The sequence below is a fragment of the Blennius ocellaris genome (genome assembly GCF_963422515.1).
Source record: "Blennius ocellaris genome assembly, chromosome: 2".
In the NCBI taxonomy this organism is placed as follows: Eukaryota; Metazoa; Chordata; class Actinopteri; order Blenniiformes; family Blenniidae; genus Blennius; species Blennius ocellaris.
This window is the reverse complement of record NC_137651.1, coordinates 14,859,104-14,880,979: the sequence shown is the minus strand read 5'-3', so window position 1 is coordinate 14,880,979 and position 21,876 is coordinate 14,859,104. Positions and strand designations below refer to the sequence as shown.

At 41.7% G+C, this 21,876-nt stretch overlaps 2 protein-coding genes across 2 annotated transcripts; both read left to right on the top strand.

Annotated features, from left to right (window-relative positions):
* The first annotated feature begins 224 nt into the window (after positions 1-224).
* Positions 225-2,907, top strand: rps25 (ribosomal protein S25). Its single transcript, XM_080504748.1, has 5 exons — positions 225-284; positions 838-927; positions 1,034-1,217; positions 2,621-2,719; positions 2,836-2,907. The coding sequence occupies exons 1-4, from the start codon at positions 282-284 to the stop codon at positions 2,713-2,715; spliced, it is 372 nt and encodes a 123-aa protein (XP_080360874.1). The 5' UTR covers positions 225-281; the 3' UTR covers positions 2,716-2,719; positions 2,836-2,907.
* Positions 2,908-7,518: 4,611 nt separating this feature from the next.
* sgcg (sarcoglycan, gamma) lies at positions 7,519-21,821 on the top strand. The gene is made up of 8 exons (XM_080507658.1): positions 7,519-7,726; positions 12,376-12,577; positions 13,225-13,329; positions 15,283-15,370; positions 16,199-16,318; positions 18,688-18,760; positions 18,960-19,083; positions 20,388-21,821. The coding sequence occupies exons 2-8, from the start codon at positions 12,383-12,385 to the stop codon at positions 20,553-20,555; spliced, it is 873 nt and encodes a 290-aa protein (XP_080363784.1). The 5' UTR covers positions 7,519-7,726; positions 12,376-12,382; the 3' UTR covers positions 20,556-21,821.
* Positions 21,822-21,876: the final 55 nt, after the last annotated feature.

The following is a 21,876-nucleotide window of genomic DNA, read 5'->3' as shown; positions in this document are numbered from 1 at the left end:
CGTGAGGTCACGTGACCGAGCCGTCACATATTTATCAACGCAATAAAATAACACATCGAAGGTGTTACTGTTGTTGTAGATGTAATAATAATAGAAATGCATGGTGGCGTAATAGATTATGGTGTACATGTTCTATTTTTTTCTAGCATTTAGGTGTCAGAACTACAAAGCAATGAAAAACTCCAGTTCCCATACGCCCCCTGACTTCCGCATGTACGGGTTGTCTAAGGGGCTTCTGCACGGGCCAACTTCCTTTCGCTCCGACATCTTGACGAGGAAACATGGTGAGTGGAGCTACTGCACGTTTAATTCAACAAAACCTAACATTTCCGCCGTAGTTTCAACCTGACCGGCACCGTAGAAAGTTGGAATATGTCGCGCTAAGGTTGTGTTTCCCGACGCTGTGGAAGTGACCTGCGATTAAGGCACAAAATGGGGAATTTCAGTCCGTTAGCCGAGTTGCTAATCCCCCACCACGCTTTCGGCTTTCACCGAGTTCACCGTTCATGCCCTGAGTACGGTTAATAAGCAAGACGCCAAGAACGCTAATATATTAGCAAACATGTAATCGATCATGATTCCCAACTGAGCAACCCCCCTTGATTTTATATGGATCCGTGTTTATTCGGTTGTGTGACGTTCTGGTTGGACAAGGCCCATTTATGTCGGGCTCACGAGCTCCTCTCAACCTGCCGGATGTTCTTCAGCTACACGTTTTCAACCCGACTGTACTGCAAACAAGCATCTTTGTCTCAGACTAATATTTCCTCTACGATCAGGTTGTGACGCTTGAACTTGACCCCTGCAAATTTTAAACGCCCTCCCTTCTGTTTTCAGCCTCCCAAACCAGACAAGAAGAAGGACGCTGGAAAGTCCAAAAAGGACAAAGATCCAGTCAACAAGTCTGGAGGCAAAGCCAAGAAGAAGGTATACACTGCATGGTTGATAAACTTGCCAATAGCATCGTGGCAATTGCATGGAACTTAAAAGAACCAGTGGGTTTCTCTGACCATGATTGTGTGATTCTGAGCAGAAGTGGTCCAAGGGGAAAGTGAGGGACAAGCTCAACAACCTGGTCCTCTTCGACAAGGCTACCTACGAAAAGCTGTACAAAGAGGTTCCCAACTACAAGCTCATCACACCCGCTGTCGTGTCTGAGAGGCTGAAGATCCGCGGCTCCCTGGCCAGGAACGCTCTCCAGGAACTGCTCGCCAAAGGTGATCATCAGCATTTCAGCCACAGTGTGCTTTTGTGGTGTGTTCATGAAAGGGAGGGCTACATATCTGCTTCAACATGGGTCTCATGGACAGACTGGTAAAGGGCTTGGATATTGAACAGAGGTTTGGTTTATCTGGATGAAGAGTTGGTTTTCTGAGCAGGAAAATTTCATTCACACTTGAATGTAAATGGGTTGTCATGGCATTGACTGCAACTCAAAGTGCTATACAAAAGAGAAAAATTGAAATGTCTACAGTCATTTTTAAAAGATGTACATGCTCAGATTTAAATCATAGTGTCGAATAAAAGGTTAGATTTAACTGTTAAGACACATGTATTCTAATAGAGGTCATAAAACGTTTTGTGCTACTTAAAACTGACCAGGGCTCGCCGTCTACTACTAATGTGTTCAAACTTACGCCAGCTGTGGATTTTAGATTGGCTGACTAACATTTCTAAAAAAAAAAAAAAAAAAAAAAAAAGATTAAATATGGTTTGATCATGAAACATGTTCTTGACCAACAACTTCTCAACAACAACAAAAAACGTAATTGCTGAAAACAAAATGGCAAATGAGTGCGGAAAAATACTGTAATTTTGGCCTCGATTCTGCGGGCCTCCCTTTGGATATCGTTCTGTATGTGACCCTGCAAATCCTCTGTAACTGAAGGTACCTTCGCATCCATTTCCTCAAATAAGCCAAACTACTGACTGGAGGTCAGTTACTCTGTGAATGAGGTCTTGGAAAAATGTTTCTATCAACTCCTGGAAGGCTCAACTCGCTACATTTCTTTTGGATGGAGCCTATTGAAGCATTTATAACAATGTGACTTGTCAACTAAAAGAATAAAGTACAACATTAAGCTCATTCAATAAGCATTTTCCCCGAGTCATCAGCAGACTGGCTGTGTGATGTTTATAGGCTCTCGCTGTGAATGCATCCAGGCTGCAGTCGCTCATCTGTTCATTTGTTTTCACGGTGACACTGATGTTCAGGGTTGTTAGGCAGCAAGTCAGCTTGTCATTTTCAATGAGATCATTTGGCCTCGTAAAAGCAAAGACTTCACTACAGTAGTGGCTGTTTGTCAATATCCAACTGTCACATGTCAGAGTTCAGTGTGTTTGATATCTGCAGCGCTGCCTTATTATCTTGAGTTAAAGATTTAATTTAATCTTTTACGAAAACATGAGCATCTCAGATTTATATTTTTAAATGTTTGATCGTCGTCTGAGGAACTAAATTACAGCAGGACTTGGTTCTCACTGGGCTGTGCGGTTCTAAAACTATTTTGTTTAAATTAATTTCTTGATGTTTTGGTCTCTTATTACTGTATCAACTGAAGTTTTAAGTATTGACCTGGAGGTAGTGCTTGACATGATGTGGCTGCATCTTGTTTTTCAGGCATGATCAAACTGGTGTCCAAACACAGAGCTCAGCTCATCTACACACGTAACACCAAGGGTGGAGACGAGGAGGCTGCGGCAGAGAAAGCATAATCAGGTGGTTCAAAAGGAAGAAACAGCCTCTCGGTTCATTGTACTTTTTTTTTTTTTTCCTAAGCTGCAGCCATTAACATTTACTCTTCTTTTTTTTTCTTCTTCTTCTTCTTCTCACAGGTTCTTCAATTCGTGTCCTGTGATGAGCTGTTTGTAATGAAAGGTGAATAAAAAAGTAAAAAAAAAACACAATTTCATCTTTTTGTCTTTACTCTTTATGTATCGAACTTGTTAAACATGGAAGTGTAAAATTTCCGGGGTGGTGTAATGTGGAGCTGCTTATCCATCATGTTATACAAGTTGGGCAATTATTTCAAATGTATTCGACAGCAGGGGGAAACGGCCTGGAACATCCAGCTTTTAGTGACAACGGTTTGGCAGGATCATCTGAATTGAAATTAATGTACATTAATTCCTGTCATAATACATCTGTTTATAGCTCAAGGAACAGAATATTGTTTCAGCTTCCAGAGCTGCTCCTGGTCTGTTGGTGATTCACTGATACTTTAATTCTAAATATACATTAGTGTTTGTAATATTCTCCAAACTGACAAGAATCAAAGACAAGCCACACTGAGAAAGTTGGGATGTTAAAGCTGTGGTAACAAATCAAGACCTCCCAGTGTACGTCGATATTAATGAAAAGGCAGAGATTACTGCTTCAATAAAGACCAGAAGTTTAAAGGTGGCCGTTAATGTGGCTGCATGAGTCACGCTGATCCAGATTCATCTCGGTAATAAACCTTTTAACAGCTTCTGCTTAATCTACCTGGTGTGATGGTGTGAAAAGGAAGTCTTAACTCATTCAGCAGATACTCTTCCTTTAAGTGTGCCATACAAGGGAACATGAATATTGTACCAGTATAAAAGCAGGATACGTGCACAGTTCCATGTCGTGTGACACCCTCACTTACTGTCAGTAATAGAAACCTTCACATGCACAGTGTTGTTCAATGTTGTCATCCAGTAAATTTAATGGGACTCTTGACTCCACTGTTCCAGTTTCTGGTATAAGATTTCCGACTGGGTTTGGAGAGATTCATCGTTTCTGCTTTCCGTTTGTCTGCCGAAAGCCGCGGGCATCCAAAGGTTATGAGATATTGATAAGAATGCTACTAAATGAAGGAGCTATCTTTGCTGCCAAATGTACGCTCGGGGCAGGAAGATGCGCGGCGGCGGCGTGATGGATGCTGTCAGGCCGTCGCTTTGTCACAGCGCAGCAGCACCTCGAGGAGCTCCAGCGAAACAAACTGCAGGTTTCACACCAGCGACAAACCATCCATCAGCCCGGGAGAAACACAGTCCTAACTTAGACTTCTCATTGTAGTGGCTGTTTAGTATAAAACTGTAACTCGTAGGAGCATCAGGTGCAGATTTGCTCTTTACACAGTTCTTTGTGTGTCTATTTTCCTCTGCCTGAAATCTGATCTATTTGAAACATAACTGTCTGATCAGGCAAGTTATTTTTAAAGATACGACAAGTGTTCTTTTTGTGTTGCACTCATTTAGTTGCTAAAAAAAATTGTAACTCAGTCCAACTGAAATCAACCCTTTATGGGACACTTTTTCAAAAATAGGTTTAATTGAAGAATAATTCGTTTTTGATTGACCTCAGTAACTTTTCTTAAATGTGAGTTTCAAAATAGACCTAAATGGCACTTTTGTCAAAACGTATTGCCATATGTGTTTCAAGAAAGATTTGTGAGTGCTAAATTTAAACAACTTAAAAGTGCTATTAGCCAAGAAAGACATAAATCACTCAATGATGACTTATTAACATATCACATTGGGGGTGATCAGACATTATGCAATATTATTTAATATATTCCACATTTTAGTGAAAGTGTAGAGTCACCTCAGTTGATGCAAATGGGAGAGGAAAAAAATGTGATTTCCTATTTTAGTCCCTTGTATTATGGGCACACAATAGTCGAGCAGGAAACCTAAGTATTGGTATCTGGCGCTAGACTGGCGAAGCACCTGATATAAACACCTGTGATCTGCTTCACTGATGTCTCTCCATCATTGTTACCTGCCATCAAAACATTAAATCAATTCACCACCAACATCGGTGGTTAATTTTTGGTTTATTCTTTAAGTGTTGCACTGAAAATGTCACACTGAAATAGCCTCAAGAAATATTTCAATTTTTTATTTTTTTTTTAAATCGTGTCTATTTTAAACGAGTCATTCAACAACATAGACCTCCTCTAATTCAGAAGCAGTTTGTTCCAGCTGTATGTGTTGGAAATAACAGGTCAAACTAGCAGGCGTGTTCTACGTCAGGACCAAACGTAGAAAGAACCTCCTGAAGATTGTCGAATTTTGCTGTAAATATGCGTACATATGGAAACCAACAAGCATTAATTAATTCACATTTGCTAATGCCACTCTGTGGTGGAGGAAGCAGAGGGAAATGACTGACTTGGTGTCTTCTCTTACTTTAACTTGTGGTGACAGTTTGTTATTCCTCAGAGCTTCAACCATGAATTAGTTTAAATGTCAGGCTGATTTAATGTATGAGTTAATAAATATGAGACATTTCAAATGGAATTGTGGCGGAAAATTACACATGACGTGCAGCACACACGGATTTCCCTTTGAGCTGATGTGAATATTTACCTTACTTATGTATGTAGAGAATTGTGATCAGTGTGTGAGATGGTAAATGAATTGGGAATTCAAGCTTTTGTCAACTACAGCTCCATTTTTGCTTCTTTTCTTGACTTATTGAGGGGCTCGCGACACTGTCTTCCGGTATAATTTTAAATTACGAGGCTGGATGTGCGACTTTCAAAACTTGAGAAAATCCCTCTGCAACAAGAGTCGTTTTAGCGGCTGTTTAGACTTTGATGTGCCCCACTTAGAGGCAGATTGATTTGTTTCATCTCCGTTGTGGCTCTGTGCCAATTTCAGAGGTACCAACACAGGTGAGAAGGCAGGAGCACAGACACACAGTAATGAGGTACATGTTGCATATAACACAAAGCTGCTGGCTCATAAAAAAATAATTAAAAATAAATTGCACATCACGTGGTCTTAGTGGGTTAATGTGTTAATCCCTGAGTGGAGGGGTGTGAAAGGGATTGTAGGTGATAATGGCGTGTATTTCTCACATCTGTTTCTTTTCATTATATTAGGTTTTGAGTGCCTTGAATGAAAAACATATTACATACTGTCCTTGTGAGACACTTTCTTTGAAACAGGAATGATAATAATAATATTTTTTTTTTAAATCCCACTTCATCTCCTCAGGACTCCCTTCAAAGCAACAAAACACAAAAGTACAGTGAGAGCCGAGTCCACAGGAGTGACCGGACGGTGCATCACTGTCATGTTAACACACGAGGAACAAGCCAAGCAAACAAACCACGTTTTCACTGCTTTAACAGAAATCCAGCAAATGCAATAAACAGGATGTGATTTTTAAAGAGAACAAGGGAGAAGAATGCTTCTTTTCTACGAATCTTTTACAAAAACAAAACAAAAACAATCACGATTAAAGGAAGCAAGTGATTAAAAATGTAATATTTAGTTTTTAAATCCAACACTTTAAAATGTGTGAATGAAATGAGGACAATTCAAATGGACTGAATATCCCCAGCCCTCAACCGACAGCCACTCTACCAACTGAGGCACCGCCGCCTCTTTATCTCAATGTCGTCTGTGTGACAAAGCATTACAAGTGTAAATGTGCTTCTCTTAAATGTGACGCCGTCTCTAAAGAATCCGACTCTGTATTCATCCAGTGTGCAGAGGTCTATGTGAAAGTGGAGATTTTAATGTTGCTCTCTGTGTTTGTTCTGGCATTAGCAGAAGCTCATCTTCATTCAAAGCACGCGCAGGCTGGTGAGTACACATGCTTCCCTTTGGATTCCATACAAATATTTTAGATAACAATATCACTACTATGGTTGTAGTTTCATGATTGAATTGAAATACTATTTGATTTTCCAAATATTGTAAAACAATTATGATGTTCTTGAAGATGTTAAGCTGCAGTTTACAGGCTTGAATCCCTGCACAGGTTGCATTAGGAAGGGCACCAATGTGAAACTTGTTCCAAATGAAACATGAGGATCACATGATCTGTTTATTATGGAGATCAGCCGAAATACATTCAGTTCAATTAAGCTACTTACTTTAAAAGTGTACTTGCCAGGGAAAGTGGTTAGAGGCTCTTGAATGCATTACCAACTTTTAACTTTGAATATGATGATCAGGTCACCTTGAAAATACTGCACACTAATACAATTTACATTGTAATTCTCCTACTTTGACAGATACATGACAACTACACATGATTTAGAGGTATATTCATGTGTCATTGATGCATAATCACTCAGTGTCATTGTATATAAAGTTAAAGAAAAACGTGATTCATATTCAAAGGCCATAAAACTATTTCCATTTCACTGACCAAAGCATTGCTGCGTTCGCCGAACGTCACCTCCTCTGACTTACAGCCCACCCTCCTCAAGGTCCACCCGGAGATAACTGAAACCCCGCTCTAACTTCACGCCGAGCCCCGGCTGAAGTCTGAAATTAGAGCCGGGCTGAGCTGTGAAAGTGACCCAGTGAGTCGCATGACAAACAACTGCCTCCGTTCATCCTGGGTGGATCTGAGGGTGTGTCACAGATATTAAACCTCTCTGCTAATGAGAAACTGTCCCCCTCTGTCTGGGTGTTCCTCTCTCTCTCTCTCTCTCCCCCCCTCTCTCTCTCCCCCCCTCTCTCACACACTCTGATGATGATGACATTTAAGTGTCAGTGGGATGGCTGAAAAGGCAGAGCGAGGGACAGAGTCGCTGGGTATGCAGGGGAGTGGGAGCGCCGTCTCGTGGAGATTAGTCTGCGCTCCTCCAGAGCTGGATTTATGGCACGCAGCTGTTGAGTGGCTGACAGACGTGTGAGCTGCTCAGGCACTGCTGCCTCTCAAGCTGCTCCTACCAGCTCCAGCTCTGCTTACTGGTGCGTACGAAGGAGGACTGCTGTGCCTCAACACACAACGGTGAGTACTATTCTTCCCCGTCTTCCACAAAATGCCCATTTGTGCCTTTTGTAACTCCTTTTAAGAAGAAGTCGAAGTGCTTTATAAGGGTAACCTTTCACCTACTCTACATGCTTTCTGCTTTTATCCCGCTCTAGGTCTTATTTTGTGTTCTGATCACTTTCCCGTTCCACGCGCGTGGAGTTTGGACCAGTAGGAAAATGTGTTTTTAGTCAGCCTCTCAGTCAGGCAGCTGTCGGGTGTTTTACCTTACATGGCCAACAATATTGAAATACAAAAATAACTTGGGGAAAGTGCTACTCATTAATGTTGGATGTGTGTCATGAGTGAGACTTCAGGGTGTTGGCAGAGTGTTTCAGTTAAATCAAGGTAGAGTTATGTCTCTCCGAGTGTTTCCTCTGCTGCTCTTTTAAATTTAGTTCACAGTGTTGTGTCCTATTTTTAGAAGTTCAGGCATCACAGCAGAGGGTAGACTTGATGCCGGCCAGTTGGTACAGACAGACATACAGACGGACAGACGGATAGGCAGACGGACAGACAGACGGACAGAAACTTCAGCAGTGTACTCAGTTTTCCATCACCTACGACTTTCTCTGTCCACTCCTCTGCGTACATCGTCCGCTTTAACAATTTCTGAGCCTTCCCCGAAACCCTTGGTGTCCATTCAGGTCAAGCCTCCTCTCAAAGGGAAGCCTGGACTCTCAATTACAGCCGGACCCTGTGGATTGTTAGGCTGTCCGTTGCAGATTTCACTACCGTTCAGAGGTCAGAGGAAGAAGAGACAGGGCTTCACGGCGAGCTTTGCTTGTTTGGGGTTAGTTAAGAGGAAGCTCCAGGATCAAAAGCTTTGCTTACAGTGACGAACCGTCTTCATCTCAGACCGCAGAGGATTCATAGTTCTCTGTTTTTGTGCTGCAGGATTTGCACAGAAGCTTGAAAAATAAAGGCATGAAACTATTTTCTGCGTGAATCAGATTGTATTTTTTGATCACCACATCCCATAATTGAGCATTCCTGGCGCTTGAGCGGCAGCCCCGTTCGGGGAGTGTTTATTTGGGTTGCTATGGAAGGATCTGCCTGCGGCTGAGCGGGCCGCTGGTAAAAACTGAAACCAGAGCTGGAGGACGCCTTTAAAGATCAAACCTCAAATCTTTGCCTGCTTCCTCCTACTGTCACTGAACTATGGAGGCTTCTTAATGATTTTACTTGAAAGCCTTACAATGGGTTGGATGAAATGTATTAACGTTATAAGGAACAAATATGGAAATATGCTCTTTCGTCACATCACATTCCCCACAAACGATCTGTCCTCTGTAGTAGATTGTAGGGTCATTTTGTTGAAATCAATCAATTTATTACACTTTAGCTGGCTTTATTGAACTCTATAAGAGAAAAGACAGAAGAGGCCAAACTCTCAGACGACGTTGGAACCCCCCATAAAGATCTCTGTTGCAGAGTAGCTTAATCAATCATAATGACAACTTTTTAAGAATATGATTAATAGCTACAAATAAAATGAGGCAGAAGAAGCAGTGTGCCGTACATTCTTCTTTAGCAAGGATCTTCTCCACTGTAGAAATATCAGTCATTATTTGCAGCTTTCTACCTGCAACATTAATTTGTTTGCTTGTGCAATAAGAGCCATTCATAACGAAGAAGGAGACAGGTGCTGTGGAGAAGTAGATTCGGTCATAGAAATCCTCTCCATTTTTTATACCACTACTCCTTTCCACACATATTTTTTTTTTTTTTTTTTTTTGGTTTTTGCAAAGAGCGAGAAATGACCCTTGCGGCTTCATTATAGTTTCCTCTGAAACGTCTTCTGTGAGACCTTGGCACAGCTCGGATCCGAGCAGCGAGATGTGTTTGCGTTTATTCGACGCCCCTCGGTGTGAGGCTGGAGATATGTTTACCTTCATTATTTACAGAAACGCAAAGTATTTGTGTTGTTACATACGGTCTGGCACCGTCTGTCAGCTCTCCTAGCCGGCTCCTGTCATTGCGCGCCCATGGGAGTTGCGGTGGGACGATGTGCTTGGCTGAACATCTGTTTATGTGGAGGAAGAATGGCTTTTTGCTTGGTAAAGTGCCTCCTTTATCATGATGGATAACGCCTTTACTGTGACAGTAAGGAGCAACATCTGTCCTGTATGGCTACGGGAGTCTGGGCCTTGTCAAGTTCAGAAACCGCCAATGAGACTGTCGACAGACATCTTCGTTCGGATTACTTGATTCAGCTCAAGAGAATTGATAAAGACTTTGAGAAGTTTGTTGCTTCCAGAAATCTGCACTTTGCTGTTGGATTTCTGCTTGTTTTGCTTATTTGTGGACCCACAATAATCTACATCTGACAGTGTTTTTTTTTTTTTTAATTTTCAGGCTTTGTTCTTCTCTGCGTGTTCACTGCTCTCCGCAGCCTCGTCCAGGTTATTAATGAAGGTCAATCAATAGAAAGTGACACCTCTCCTCCCTCTGTGAGGCTGAGGGGGCCTTGGCTCCACTGTACTTGAACACACATTGTTACTGTGAAATTTGTCCCTGCAGGTTCCCTTCAGATTGTCAAAATGTGCTGACTGGGGGGGGGTGGACTTACTGCAGTCCTTGTTTGGAGCTTGGACTACCCTCATGTGAACTGAATACAGAAAATGACTGTTGTGTCATAACTTACAGTGCACAGCGGTTTGAAATGTGCTGACGTTCATTGACATTTTTTTTTTTTTTTTGGTCACTGATAGCCCTCTGCTGTGTGGCCAAGCAGCACACCCTCTGCTCTGTAATAAGTGGCATTTTCCTTTGGCCTTTCTTGCAGAATGGCTGGAAATGCAGTCAGTTTTTCCACTGGCACAGTGAGCCAGATATCCACTGGGTTTGAGCAAGAGCTGTGGGCTCATGACTTCCATCCAACAGTGTGTGCAAACAAGACATTTTACAGATATGTAGCTACTGGAGTTATACATATAAACGTAAGCTGAAAGACGAGGAAACTATCTGGCGAAAACATAAAACGTAGATAGGGCAGGATCTGTAAAATGCAGTTTGCCAGCAATAGAAACCCACCCAATGACTCAATTCACGGGGCAGAAAGACAAACCACACCCACATAAAACATCCACTGGTTGCCATCTTTTTACATGAAAACATCACGAATCAAGGATATTAACCAGGAGGGAAAAAAATACATGTATTTTGAAATGTATATGAAGAATGTAGTCAAAACTGTTGGATGCCGTCGTGGAGCAAGTGGAGACTAAAAAAAAAAAACCCACAACAATTAAAACAGAACAGGCCAGCTTGAACACCCCTGTGTTTGCCTTCTGGGGTGTTTAACACTCTTTAAGGCAGCGGTTCTCAGAATGTGGGAGGCCGAGCCCCCTCAGAGTTTAAACAAACCACAACTCTCACACAGCACATTTTGTCGAGTAGTCTTTTCTGGTGGAATGCCAAACATCCTAATGCTTTTCACATTATGAGAGTCAATTGTTAATAACTGTCTCATAGATTCATATGCAATAAAAAGGCATATTCAACATCTTCCTTTTTCAAAATCTGGTATGTATGGTTTCACACAAAGGTTATTTTTAAATTGTAATTATTCCTCATTATACTTATAAAAAAGTTAGTTTTACCCAAGAGTTACTTTTTTTTTTTTTTTATCAGGATTTCATCTGAAAAATTATAACAAAAGAATTATGCAGGGAAAAGGCATTCATTCCCAATTAAATTGCAAGTTGTGGGCCTTATCAGCTCAGTAGAAGAAAAGCTGTAGCCTCCACGCTGTAGCCTCAAAGCTTGTGAAGACAGGATCTTGTTTGCATCCACTGGGTGTGTGAGTTAGTTTACATTCAGCACACTCAAATGCACACAAATACTTACAAATAAAAGGGCTGTGAGAGGCTGCGGCAGCCAGGTGTGTTCCAGAAAGACTGACGGAGGCTCGATAAAAGCAGTTATTTTTTTCTTTTTCTTTTAATGGATAAGCTGATAAAGTCACAAGATTCTCAGAGTGCAACCACTTGGTTTATCTGTTTTTTTTCTCTCCATCCACATGTTTATCAGGGACTAAAAGGACTTCTTTGTGAATACTGTTAAAAGACACTGCTTTCATCAATATTTCAGGAATAAAAGAGTTGGAAAGAGAGAATCATCTCAGTGCATCTTTGTGGTTTCTCCCCGATGTACGAAGCTGCGGCTCCATTCTCACCTTTATAGAGGTTTTGTTTCACAAAGGTTTTATCAGAAAGAAACTTCTGATGACTCACATGGCATGACATACCCAGGAAACAACACCAAGCTATAGCTGAAAAACACAGTGGATTATCAAGTATCTAACAATATTCTGTATTCATTCTGGGGAAGCTGGGGAAGAACTAAAATGGATCTGAAATGGTAGTAAATTATATAAATGTTGTTTTAAATTTGCTAAACATGTGAACAACAGGCTGAATTGATGCATTTCTCAATTGTGGCTATATTGACTTATTGTTGCTCTATTGGTACATAAATCCAATCGCATGTTCAGTTTAGACTAATCATCACTGCCTGACATCAGAAAAATCCTAAAAGATAGAATTCTTTTTCATTTTCTTTCTTGTTTCCTCAATTTACAACTCAACGCCTGTTTGAATTTCCCCTGTACATGTTCTGCCCAGCCAACAGATGGTGCGGGAGCAGTATGTCACCACCACCCAGGGCAGCAGCTCGCCCAGATCGGTGCCCGACAGCATCTACAAGATCGGCATCTATGGCTGGAGGAAGCGCTGCCTCTACCTGTTTGTGCTGCTGCTCATCGTCATCCTCGTGGTGAACTTTGCCCTCACCATCTGGATCCTCAGGCTGATGTGGTTCAACACGGTACGCATGAGGCGCATCCATAAATACTATCACCTGCTCTTCATGCACCTCTGGGGTTTCCTTTGAGAGAACTCTATCAGCTAAAGATACCACACACCAGATAAATGAGAGATTATTGGTGTTATTTTAAGGAGCTGTGGTTGGTCAACTGGACAAGAATACTGCATGGGCTTTTGCCAGCTTTCTCTCTTAAATGCAGAGGGTAAATCTTCATGCAGTTACACAAAAAGAGATGGAACAACCATAGAAACACTTCACCCGTGTGTTATATTTCCATGTCGTTTGGGGACTTTGCATTGACTTTAAACCAGGAATACACACACACACACACACACACACACACACACACACACACACACACACACACACACACACACACACACACACACACACACACACACACCTGGAAACACAGACTGTTGTGAAGTGTCCGCATTAGCGCCTGAAGCAACTGTTCTATTATGCAACGTCCAAAGTGAAATATCAAGCCTTCCCACATTTGTTTCAAACCTGGAAGACTGAAATTCCTCAACCCCTAACTTAAACATATTGATGTTTCCTGACTCGCAGCTGTTGGAGCTGTTTACAGTGATGATTTACTGCCACATCATCTTTTTGTGTTAAATCTTGCATTTTTGGCATTCCAGGAGGGGATGGGGTACCTAGAAGTACACTCAGATGGGGTCAAGCTGGAGGACGGCGAGTCTGAGTTTCTAATGCCCGTCTACGCTCAGGAGATCCACTCCAGAGAGGTAAGATAATGAGGAACAAACATTTTCCCTCAATCCCCTTCTTCTGTGATCCACCTTTTAGTTCCCCTCTCCTGTCCGTTTTCCTTCCTATCGCCTCTCCCAGCTGATTTCAGGCCGTTCAGACGAGTCGCCAGACAGCCTGGCCGTTATTGCTTCTCTCTGCTTACCAAATCGAAACTTGAGTGCGAGTGAGCAGACTGTTACCATCTAAATGTAATCCCACTTAGACAATCGCACATTTTTTATGCAGCTGCAGCGACTGAGCTGCATATTTCTGACCGTAATGTTTTTTGTGGGAGAAGTGTCAGAACAAACTGGATCTGGCAGTCCCACACGGTGCACGTGGTGGCGCACTGAGCTTACCATTAACCTCCGGGATATTTGTGGTGGAAAGTAGTTTATGGCCTGCCTGCGAGCAGCAGATGGGAACACTTTGCTGCAGTTGTTTACATGTTATGGCTTTTCTTGCTCATGGCAGCAATATTTAAGCATTTTTCCTTACTTCACGGGTCCCATTAAAAAGACAATGTATTCCTCATTCACGGACCCACATATTCTGCAATGTGGTCGATGGGATTCTAATGAGATTTGGAGTTTAGCGAGTCACCCCGTCGCCTTCGAAATGAAAAGTTAGGCTCTTAGATCATTTTTATAAACATGTCTTCCTCGCAGCTGCGAGGGAACCGAAGTGATTTACAGCTCGGTTGCCTCATTAAAACATTTTATGAAACTACGATTTCTGAGTGCTTTTGTGATGTCTGCGGTTACAAACCCTGCTGTCACATATTGTGCAAATATTATTGTAGAAAAAGAATATAGTAGCAGTTTTTGATGAAGTGCATTTCTTCAGAATTTACAGGCAGCAGCATCAGCTGCTTGATTCAGCAATGTTTTCATAGAGTTGGTGTTTGTCTTACTTTGTCACGCTGCGAAACAAAACTCACTGCACAAGGGTGATAAATAAACATTTACAAAGTCAGAAACAATTTATGCACGTATATGCTGATTTCTTAGTACATTAAAAAGAAGCAGAGAGGATGTTTCTCAAGAAACTAAAACACAAAGTTTATTAAGTGCAATGTACAAAAATCTCAAACAACTCATCAAGCTATGGAGACAATATGAAGTGAAAGAGCACTGCATAGGAAAAGAAGTGGCTGTCATTCTCGCTTCACAGCAAAAAACATGCATGCATGTTCTGCACTCCACACTCTGCTGTATGAATCGTGAAGGAATGAAACAGACTGTTGACGGAAGCTCAAGTTACAGAAAGATTTGGGATTACTTGTTTCACAGCTTAACTTCTGTAACTTGGGCAGTGAGTTTCCTGTGACCTTCTCTGTGAAAGCAGTTTGTCCGACTGTCAGGGCCTCAGTAAGCTTTTTATGTTATACACTGATTCATTCAACTCAGTGTTGTGGGGCATTGGAGGTGATTTCAGCTGACTTTCCCAGTCATGGTACACGAGGCCATCACAAGGCAAACCCAGAGAGACCGTCATTCACACACACGCACACTTACATTTATATCTATAGCTAATTTAGAAACACCAATTTAGGAAACCGGGGACCTTCTCGTAATGTTATAGTGCTGACCGCAAAGAAAATTGGAAAAGAGGGACACATTGATGCTTTCATTCTGACATTTGTATGACATCAATGCAGCTGATGAGCATGCCAACCAGATAGTGACTTTACAAGAGATAGATTTAAATCATGAAGGTCAATCGAGGTTATCTTCTGGCAATCGTGATTCTCGTCACAATCTATTCAGTCGTTTAGATATTTCCGTTTGGATATGCAGCCAGCATGGCTGAGACACTCAAAGAAGCATCTTTGTTCAAGAATAACAATATATGTGCGTGTCTGTGTGTGTGTGTTTTGTCATGAATACATTTGTACAACATGGTAATTTGCCGAACTTCCTTTTCCCCCTCTTCTTTTTTCCCCTCAGGACTCTTCACTTCTCGCACACTCATCAGAAAATGTTTCCCTTAATGCCCGCAATGAAAATGGGGATGTTACTGGAAGGATATCTGTGGGTAAGAGGTCACATGTGCGCACATCCAGCACTCACACATCACATCCCACTGATGCATGAGGGCTATAGTAAAGACATTCATGAACTTGTCCTGCAGGGATCTCTCATCCAACATTAACAAGAGCCCATCTTTCAATTCATAATCTCTGAGATTTCCATTTGAAATCCATTAAATGTAACATTCCTTTCTCGACCATTCTGTCTGGACCATTCTGTATTACACAGAGGGCCCGGGGGCCTGCGCAGGATCATATTTTTGCATCTTTTACGGCTCACCAATGGCCAAGTTGAGGTATTTTGTCATAATTAAAAGGCCAGCAAATGACCCAGCTAATTGTTGTGTTCCACACTGCAGTTATGTGTCCTTGATCATTAAGCCGTAAAAACCATAGCCTGCTTGCTCACGGCCCTCTGCGCATAAAACTGTAATGCTTGTTAGGGAAGGCTTCATGTCGGCTCACAGTTGTAGGTGCTGAGGTGGCAGATCGCTCCTGGAGCGGTCTGCCTGCTGCAGATTTGCCTCTTGCAGAGCTTTGAAAGCTGAAGGTCAAAGTGAAATAACCTCAGATTTGTTCCCTGTCAGTTTGAGCAGTAATAGCCAACCTGTAACGTCCCCACAATTGCTTCACCTTTTTTTATCCACTCATATCAGCAGGTGACTATTTGCTTCCTATTCCAGATCACCTCAAAGCTTGGATGTTTCTTCTATTTTCTAAGCTGCGCAAAGCATCACATGAAGAGAAAACATTATGGATTTGGATGATTATATTTGTTCCAAGTATTATTGCCAAATACCCTTCATGGTTGTGTGTTGTTATTGTTGTTGCAGGTCCAAAAGAGGCTCAGGGGCACACTCAAAATCTGCTTATTAACTCCCACAACGGCAACATGCTATTCACTGCAGATGGCGACCAGGCAGTGATAGGACCAGACAAACTGCGAGTCACAGGTACGCCAGCCGCCGCTATGAGCTCCTTTCCTTGGACTCACCTGTTTGGCCAACACACATTTTGGAAAAGGATAAAATGAGCAACAGATGTGAAATCAACAGGAGCTGTTTGGTCCAATGGCAAATAACTGGACAACAATCCAGCAACCAAGGACAAAGGCTTCTTCATTTCTGTTCGCAGTAATTCATGTCAAGTGCAACTCTCATTCTCATAGAAATGCAGATTTTTAATGTTATTTTTGATGCAAAACAATCAAATGTCTCTCAATGCTGCACAGTTAGTCGCATTACAAAGAGCCAAAGGATGAAGTATTTACATCTTCCAGTGTGCGCACTGACGGGCGGTGTTTGTTCCCGATCACACACTGTGATGACTGATTATTGTTGAGCCAAGCGTCAGCTGATAGCTTCATATTGCCTGGGGTCAGTTTTTTCCACAGAGAGCCGCAGCAGCAGAGGCGTTTTCATCAAATTCTGAAAATGAAACCTCTGCTCCCACTGTGTTTGATGAGGGTTTCTCTTTATCACCAGTTGAAAGTGACATTGAGAGTTCATTCTGTTTGGCTGTTTGGCTGTTTGGCTGTTTGGCATTGGGTGCTTTAGATATTGTATTGAAGTATTTATTCTTTCATGTATATAATTTTCCACATACATTAACAGTGGCTTTTTCATCACCACCAATTACTCCTGATAGTCTGATTATCTTTTGATTATTTTTGAATCCATTAGATTTATTGTTTTATATTATATATTAAAATTGATTTTATTTACAAAATGAACTGCTTGAATACAGATTGTAAGCAGGTGCATTGGACTGAATGTTGTTGATGAAACAATTCAAGGCATATGACAAAGTAACACAGTAGATTTCTTAATAGTTTTTAAGAAAAGTGGTTGGCTGATTTACTTAATAGGAACAATTGATGACAATTCAAGGTTTTTGTATAGTGTCCTCTAAATTGCAAAAGTGAAGGAGAGCCGAACACCAGCCTCCTCCTCCTCCTCCTCTTCACACTGAAGCCGGGCACCGCTAACAAAGGTTTACAGTTGCATTAGTGGCTTTGTGAGGCTGCGCTGACAGGCTCCACGGTGCCTTGATAGAAGTCTGACAGCTAAAAGACATGTTGTCAGTGTGACAGAAGCTTTCACAATGGAGGTGGGATCGCATGGAGGATCACCTCGGAGCCCCTCTCTTGTTTGCAGTGGTGACGGGAAGACTGACAGATGAAGTCGAGGTACAGGAGTCTCCGTACGCTGTTATGTCTGCAGATGATTTCGTGATCTTTGGTGAGAGCGGTGAGCAAGTTGAGGAAAACCTGGAGAAGTAGAGGAATGCATCAGAGATTAGAGAGAATGGTGAGGAGGAGAAGGAGTAAAGCATATAATAAATAAAGATGTTGACACAGTGAGGATGCAGGTAACAGGCGTAACCAAGACATGCAAGTTAAAATACTTGGGATGAACATTCCAAAGCAGCAATTCATTTCAAGTTCATTTATAAAGCGCCAAATACAACAGAGTTTCAACAACATTTCATGGCAATAATTCCACATGAGCAATAATAAGCGACGGTTGAAAGGAAAATCTTTTTTCTTTTCAGGAAGAAATCTGCAGAATCAGACTCAGAGGTGGCAGATTTGTCGTTCATGTTTGTGTGAAGGGATAGAGGGAGAGAAAAACATAAGACAGACAGATAGCAACAGGCAAAAAAGACTTCAAGTCCAGTTCCACTGTCAGGAGTCCAGTGGGAAGGTAGAGAGAGAGAGGAGCGAGCGAGAAAGAGAGAGCACCGACTACAGGAGAGAGACAAATGTTAGTGACATGTAAAAGTGAGACATGGTGAGTGAGAGAGGAAAGAGTGCAGTTCCAACCAGCTGTTCTCACCTGTATCAGCTTCACTAGAAAATGGGTGAGAGCAGCTACGTTGTGTAGTTTCGAGGTGGTGGCGATGGTGAATAGAGAGAGAAGGCTGAGGGTGCAGCTTCACTGCAAGTGAGCAGAATTGGACAGGATTATCAACAAGGACATTAGAGGTGAAACTCATGTTGGACAGTGTGATGGGAAAAGTTGGGGGTGGTTTGGTCACGGAGCAGACACACTTTATCTGCAGGGAAAAGGCAGGAGGTGTAAGGAAAGACATGGTTTGAGAAGAAAGTCTTCCAATGTGGAAACACCTAATAGGAAGGAAGATGTACACTGTAGTTCAATCCTGATGTCCGTGTGTGTGTGTGTGTGTGTGTGTGTGTGTGTGTGTGTGTGTGTGTGTGTGTGTGTGTGTGTGTGTGTGTGTGTGTGTGTGTGTGTGTGTGTGTGTGTGTGTGTGTGTGTGTGTGTGCATGTGTGCGTGTGCGTGCCCTGTCTTCCTCCAGGTCCTGAGGGTGCCCTCTTCCAGCATTCAGTGGAGGTGCCACAGCTGAGGTCTGAACTTCTCAAGGACCTGAGGTGAATATAACGGTGGATAACAACGGTCTCCTGTTGTTAAAAAAAAAAAAAAGACAATAACACCTTGCCACTAACAAGCACCAAATCTAAACTCTTTGTCAACCATTTACTGTGGAACACATTTACACATTTGAAAATATTTGAAATTAGCATTGAGAGGTCGCGTTGATCTGTTTATGTGGATTCTGTGTCCTTATAGGCTGGAGTCCCCGACTCGCTCTCTCAGTATGGACGCACCAAAAGGCGTTCATATCAAAGCTTTGGCAGGAAACATTGAAGCTGCTTCCAACATGGATGTCATTCTGCAGTCGAGTGTAGGACTGGTAAGGAAAACCCAAATATAAAGTGCATGCTCTTTATAAAGCAGGATGTCATTCACAATTTAAACATCTCCCAACAGTTGTATATGGGAGCTCAAGATTGTCTTATGATAATAAAGAATCATTAGATGTGATAACGATTTGATAGAAAACAAATGACATAATGCTATACAATAGCATACAAGAATCAGAACAAAAGGAAAATATGACATGATACAATGGGATGTAATGCAATTGAATTTGCAAAATGAAACTGAGCGATTTCAAACAATATAATGTGAGATGATATAATCAGGATGCAATTTGCCAAAGGTGAAAGATACACCCACAATCCGCCTTCTGATGAATAATTTTTATTGCTGTGTGGGAGGACATTATTCTTCCTCGCAGGGATCAAAGCTATGCCACCAGCAGACCCGACAAAACACATCAAATAAATATAATTTAAGTAAAACGGAGCTCTCTTGGGCACCATGAGCGAAACGCACACAATTAAATCTAGACTCATGCCGCACACTCACGACAAAAAGTATATTTTGATTAGAGTTCATCTATTTTCACAGATTCTCATAGTCAACAACTGGTCACCTGGCAATATTGACTGGTACGCGAAAGGTTTTATTTATTTATTACAAACAAAAATGAGATAGGACATGATACAAATGACATAAGATCATTTGAAATTGTGTAATACAATACTGTACTTAAGTGTATATTTTGATTTTCAGGGGGATATTTTAGTTTTTATGGTCTTGGGGTTTCCACAGAAGAGATTAAAAGAGCAGTAAGATACTCATCGATGAGCTTGAAAGGCATTTATTGCCTTTTGAACTTGTGTGTCGCTCCATTGCTGTGCAGTCATTTGTCGTCTCCGAGTCAGTTTTGAGTGACTTTAAGAATTGATTCTGGCTGAATCGGGTCTCTGTAAATGCTGTGGTGCAGCTGAGTGCCTGAAATACATAAATAATTTGCATCACAGGCACTTTTCTGACCTTTGTGAATTAATTCCAAGTCGAGCAGCACACATATGACAACATAGCTTCGGGGTGAAATTCACCCTTGTCTTGCTGTTATTGCTCAGAAAACTAAATATTAATCTGCACTGCACGATACGCTTTTTTTCATCATGTCCAGAACAAAATGTGTCTGACACTTCACACATGCAGGTTTTCTTTCACTGAGTGTCACAATACACTCAGCCTGTGTGAGTACAATTGGACTGACATTCTTTTTTTTTTTCTTTCTTGCTGATTCAATGAAATGTTCTCCTTTCTCCGTCCTTGCTCTGCACGCTGCCTGCCTTGCAGCTGGTGCTGGATGCTGAGACTGTGCGCATGCCGAGGCTTCCCACGAGCGAGGAGGGGGTGTCTGGAAACGCTCAGGGTCTCTACGAGGTATGCGTCTGCCCCAGCGGGAAGCTCTTCCTGTCCAGGGCTGGAAGGACGTCCACTTGCAGCGATAATCAGGAGTGCTAAGAAGACTCTGACGAGGTCATCGACTTTCCATCTCTCAGATGATGCACCCTCGGGGAGGCAACGAGCACAACCGTTTGTATGCATCGAGTTTTTACTTTTCAATTTCAATTTTACCGCGGATCTATTGCTGATCCCGCGGGCACATGGAGGCCTGCGAGCATACATGATAGATGATGTCATAAGATGCATCCTTTTAGCTGCATTTCTGGACTTCTTAGTATTCAACTGAATAATTGGCTCTCGGTATTCGGAATCATCTGCATCAGAGTTTGGTGGAGAATCATTACAACACACACACACACACACACACACACACACACACACACACACACACACACACACACACACACACACACACACACACAATTGTGGCTGGGCAATGAGGAGCTGGTAACAGCTTACATCCTATGCAATATTACCTTTGGGTGCAATAAATGAAATGGACACATATCAAGGGTTTGGAAAATTGAAAAATAAATCCCTCAAACAGCAACAAACATTTTGTGGAAATATTTATTTTCGGTTTATGCAAGTCAGACTCCAAGCCCTTGGTATGCTGCGTTTGTGTTTTGGTGTTGAACATGTCTTTATTTAAATGTGAGAAAAACAGTGGGATGTTCATGTATTTTGTCAGCGTCATCGTTCAGAGATTAATTCCTATGTTTTGACTCAAGTACAGAAAGTAGCACCAGACTTAGTTCTGCTGCTTTACAGGATTGAAATGTTATATACCAAGCCGTTGCGGCACTACAAAGTGTGACGAGTGTCAAATATGTATATGAGTGTGCTCTTTCCAGATTTTAAGTCCATGTATGGGTGAAATCAGTTATTTTGTTTTGATGCAACAAGCATGTAATTCCTCTGATGCAGTAAAGATAGTTTTTTTTTTTTAATTGAAGCCAGACATTCTGTTTGTACAATAGCTTCATTGGAGAACTGATAACACTTTCTCTTCAAGCACAGTGACAATAAAGCAGATAGAGATTAAAGAAGACTGCTCTGTGCAGAAATGTTGCCTTGACTTCAATTTCAATACAATACGCATGAAAGGCACTTGGCAGCTTTCCGTTATAGCTGAAAAAATATGCTCCCAGGTTACCACATTCAGAAATGATTGCTCCATCTCTTTTCCCTGACACAATCGTTTGCAGCATAACAGACAGTACTTTGGTTTGTAGTTCTCATCTCAATTTTGGCTAATTTTGATAGAGTGAAATGTGTATTTATTCATTTTGTATGTTGAATAAACTTTGTGCTATTCTTCTACGTTTGTCTGAAACCTTTAATTCTTTTTGACATAACCATGTTTTCCTAATTCTAT

Excerpts from the sequence above, each read along its gene's own strand:
- rps25 (XM_080504748.1), top strand. Across the intron at positions 928-1,033 it reads GAGGCAAAGCCAAGAAGAAG|AAGTGGTCCAAGGGGAAAGT; the intron begins GTATACACTGCA and ends GATTCTGAGCAG. Across the intron at positions 1,218-2,620 it reads CCAGGAACTGCTCGCCAAAG|GCATGATCAAACTGGTGTCC; the intron begins GTGATCATCAGC and ends CTTGTTTTTCAG.
- sgcg (XM_080507658.1), top strand. The coding sequence starts at position 12,383 with ATGGTGCGGGAGCAGTATGTCACCACCACCCAGGGCAGCAGCTCGCCC. Across the intron at positions 13,330-15,282 it reads AGGAGATCCACTCCAGAGAG|GACTCTTCACTTCTCGCACA; the intron begins GTAAGATAATGA and ends TTTTCCCCTCAG. Across the intron at positions 19,084-20,387 it reads TGCAGTCGAGTGTAGGACTG|CTGGTGCTGGATGCTGAGAC; the intron begins GTAAGGAAAACC and ends CCTGCCTTGCAG.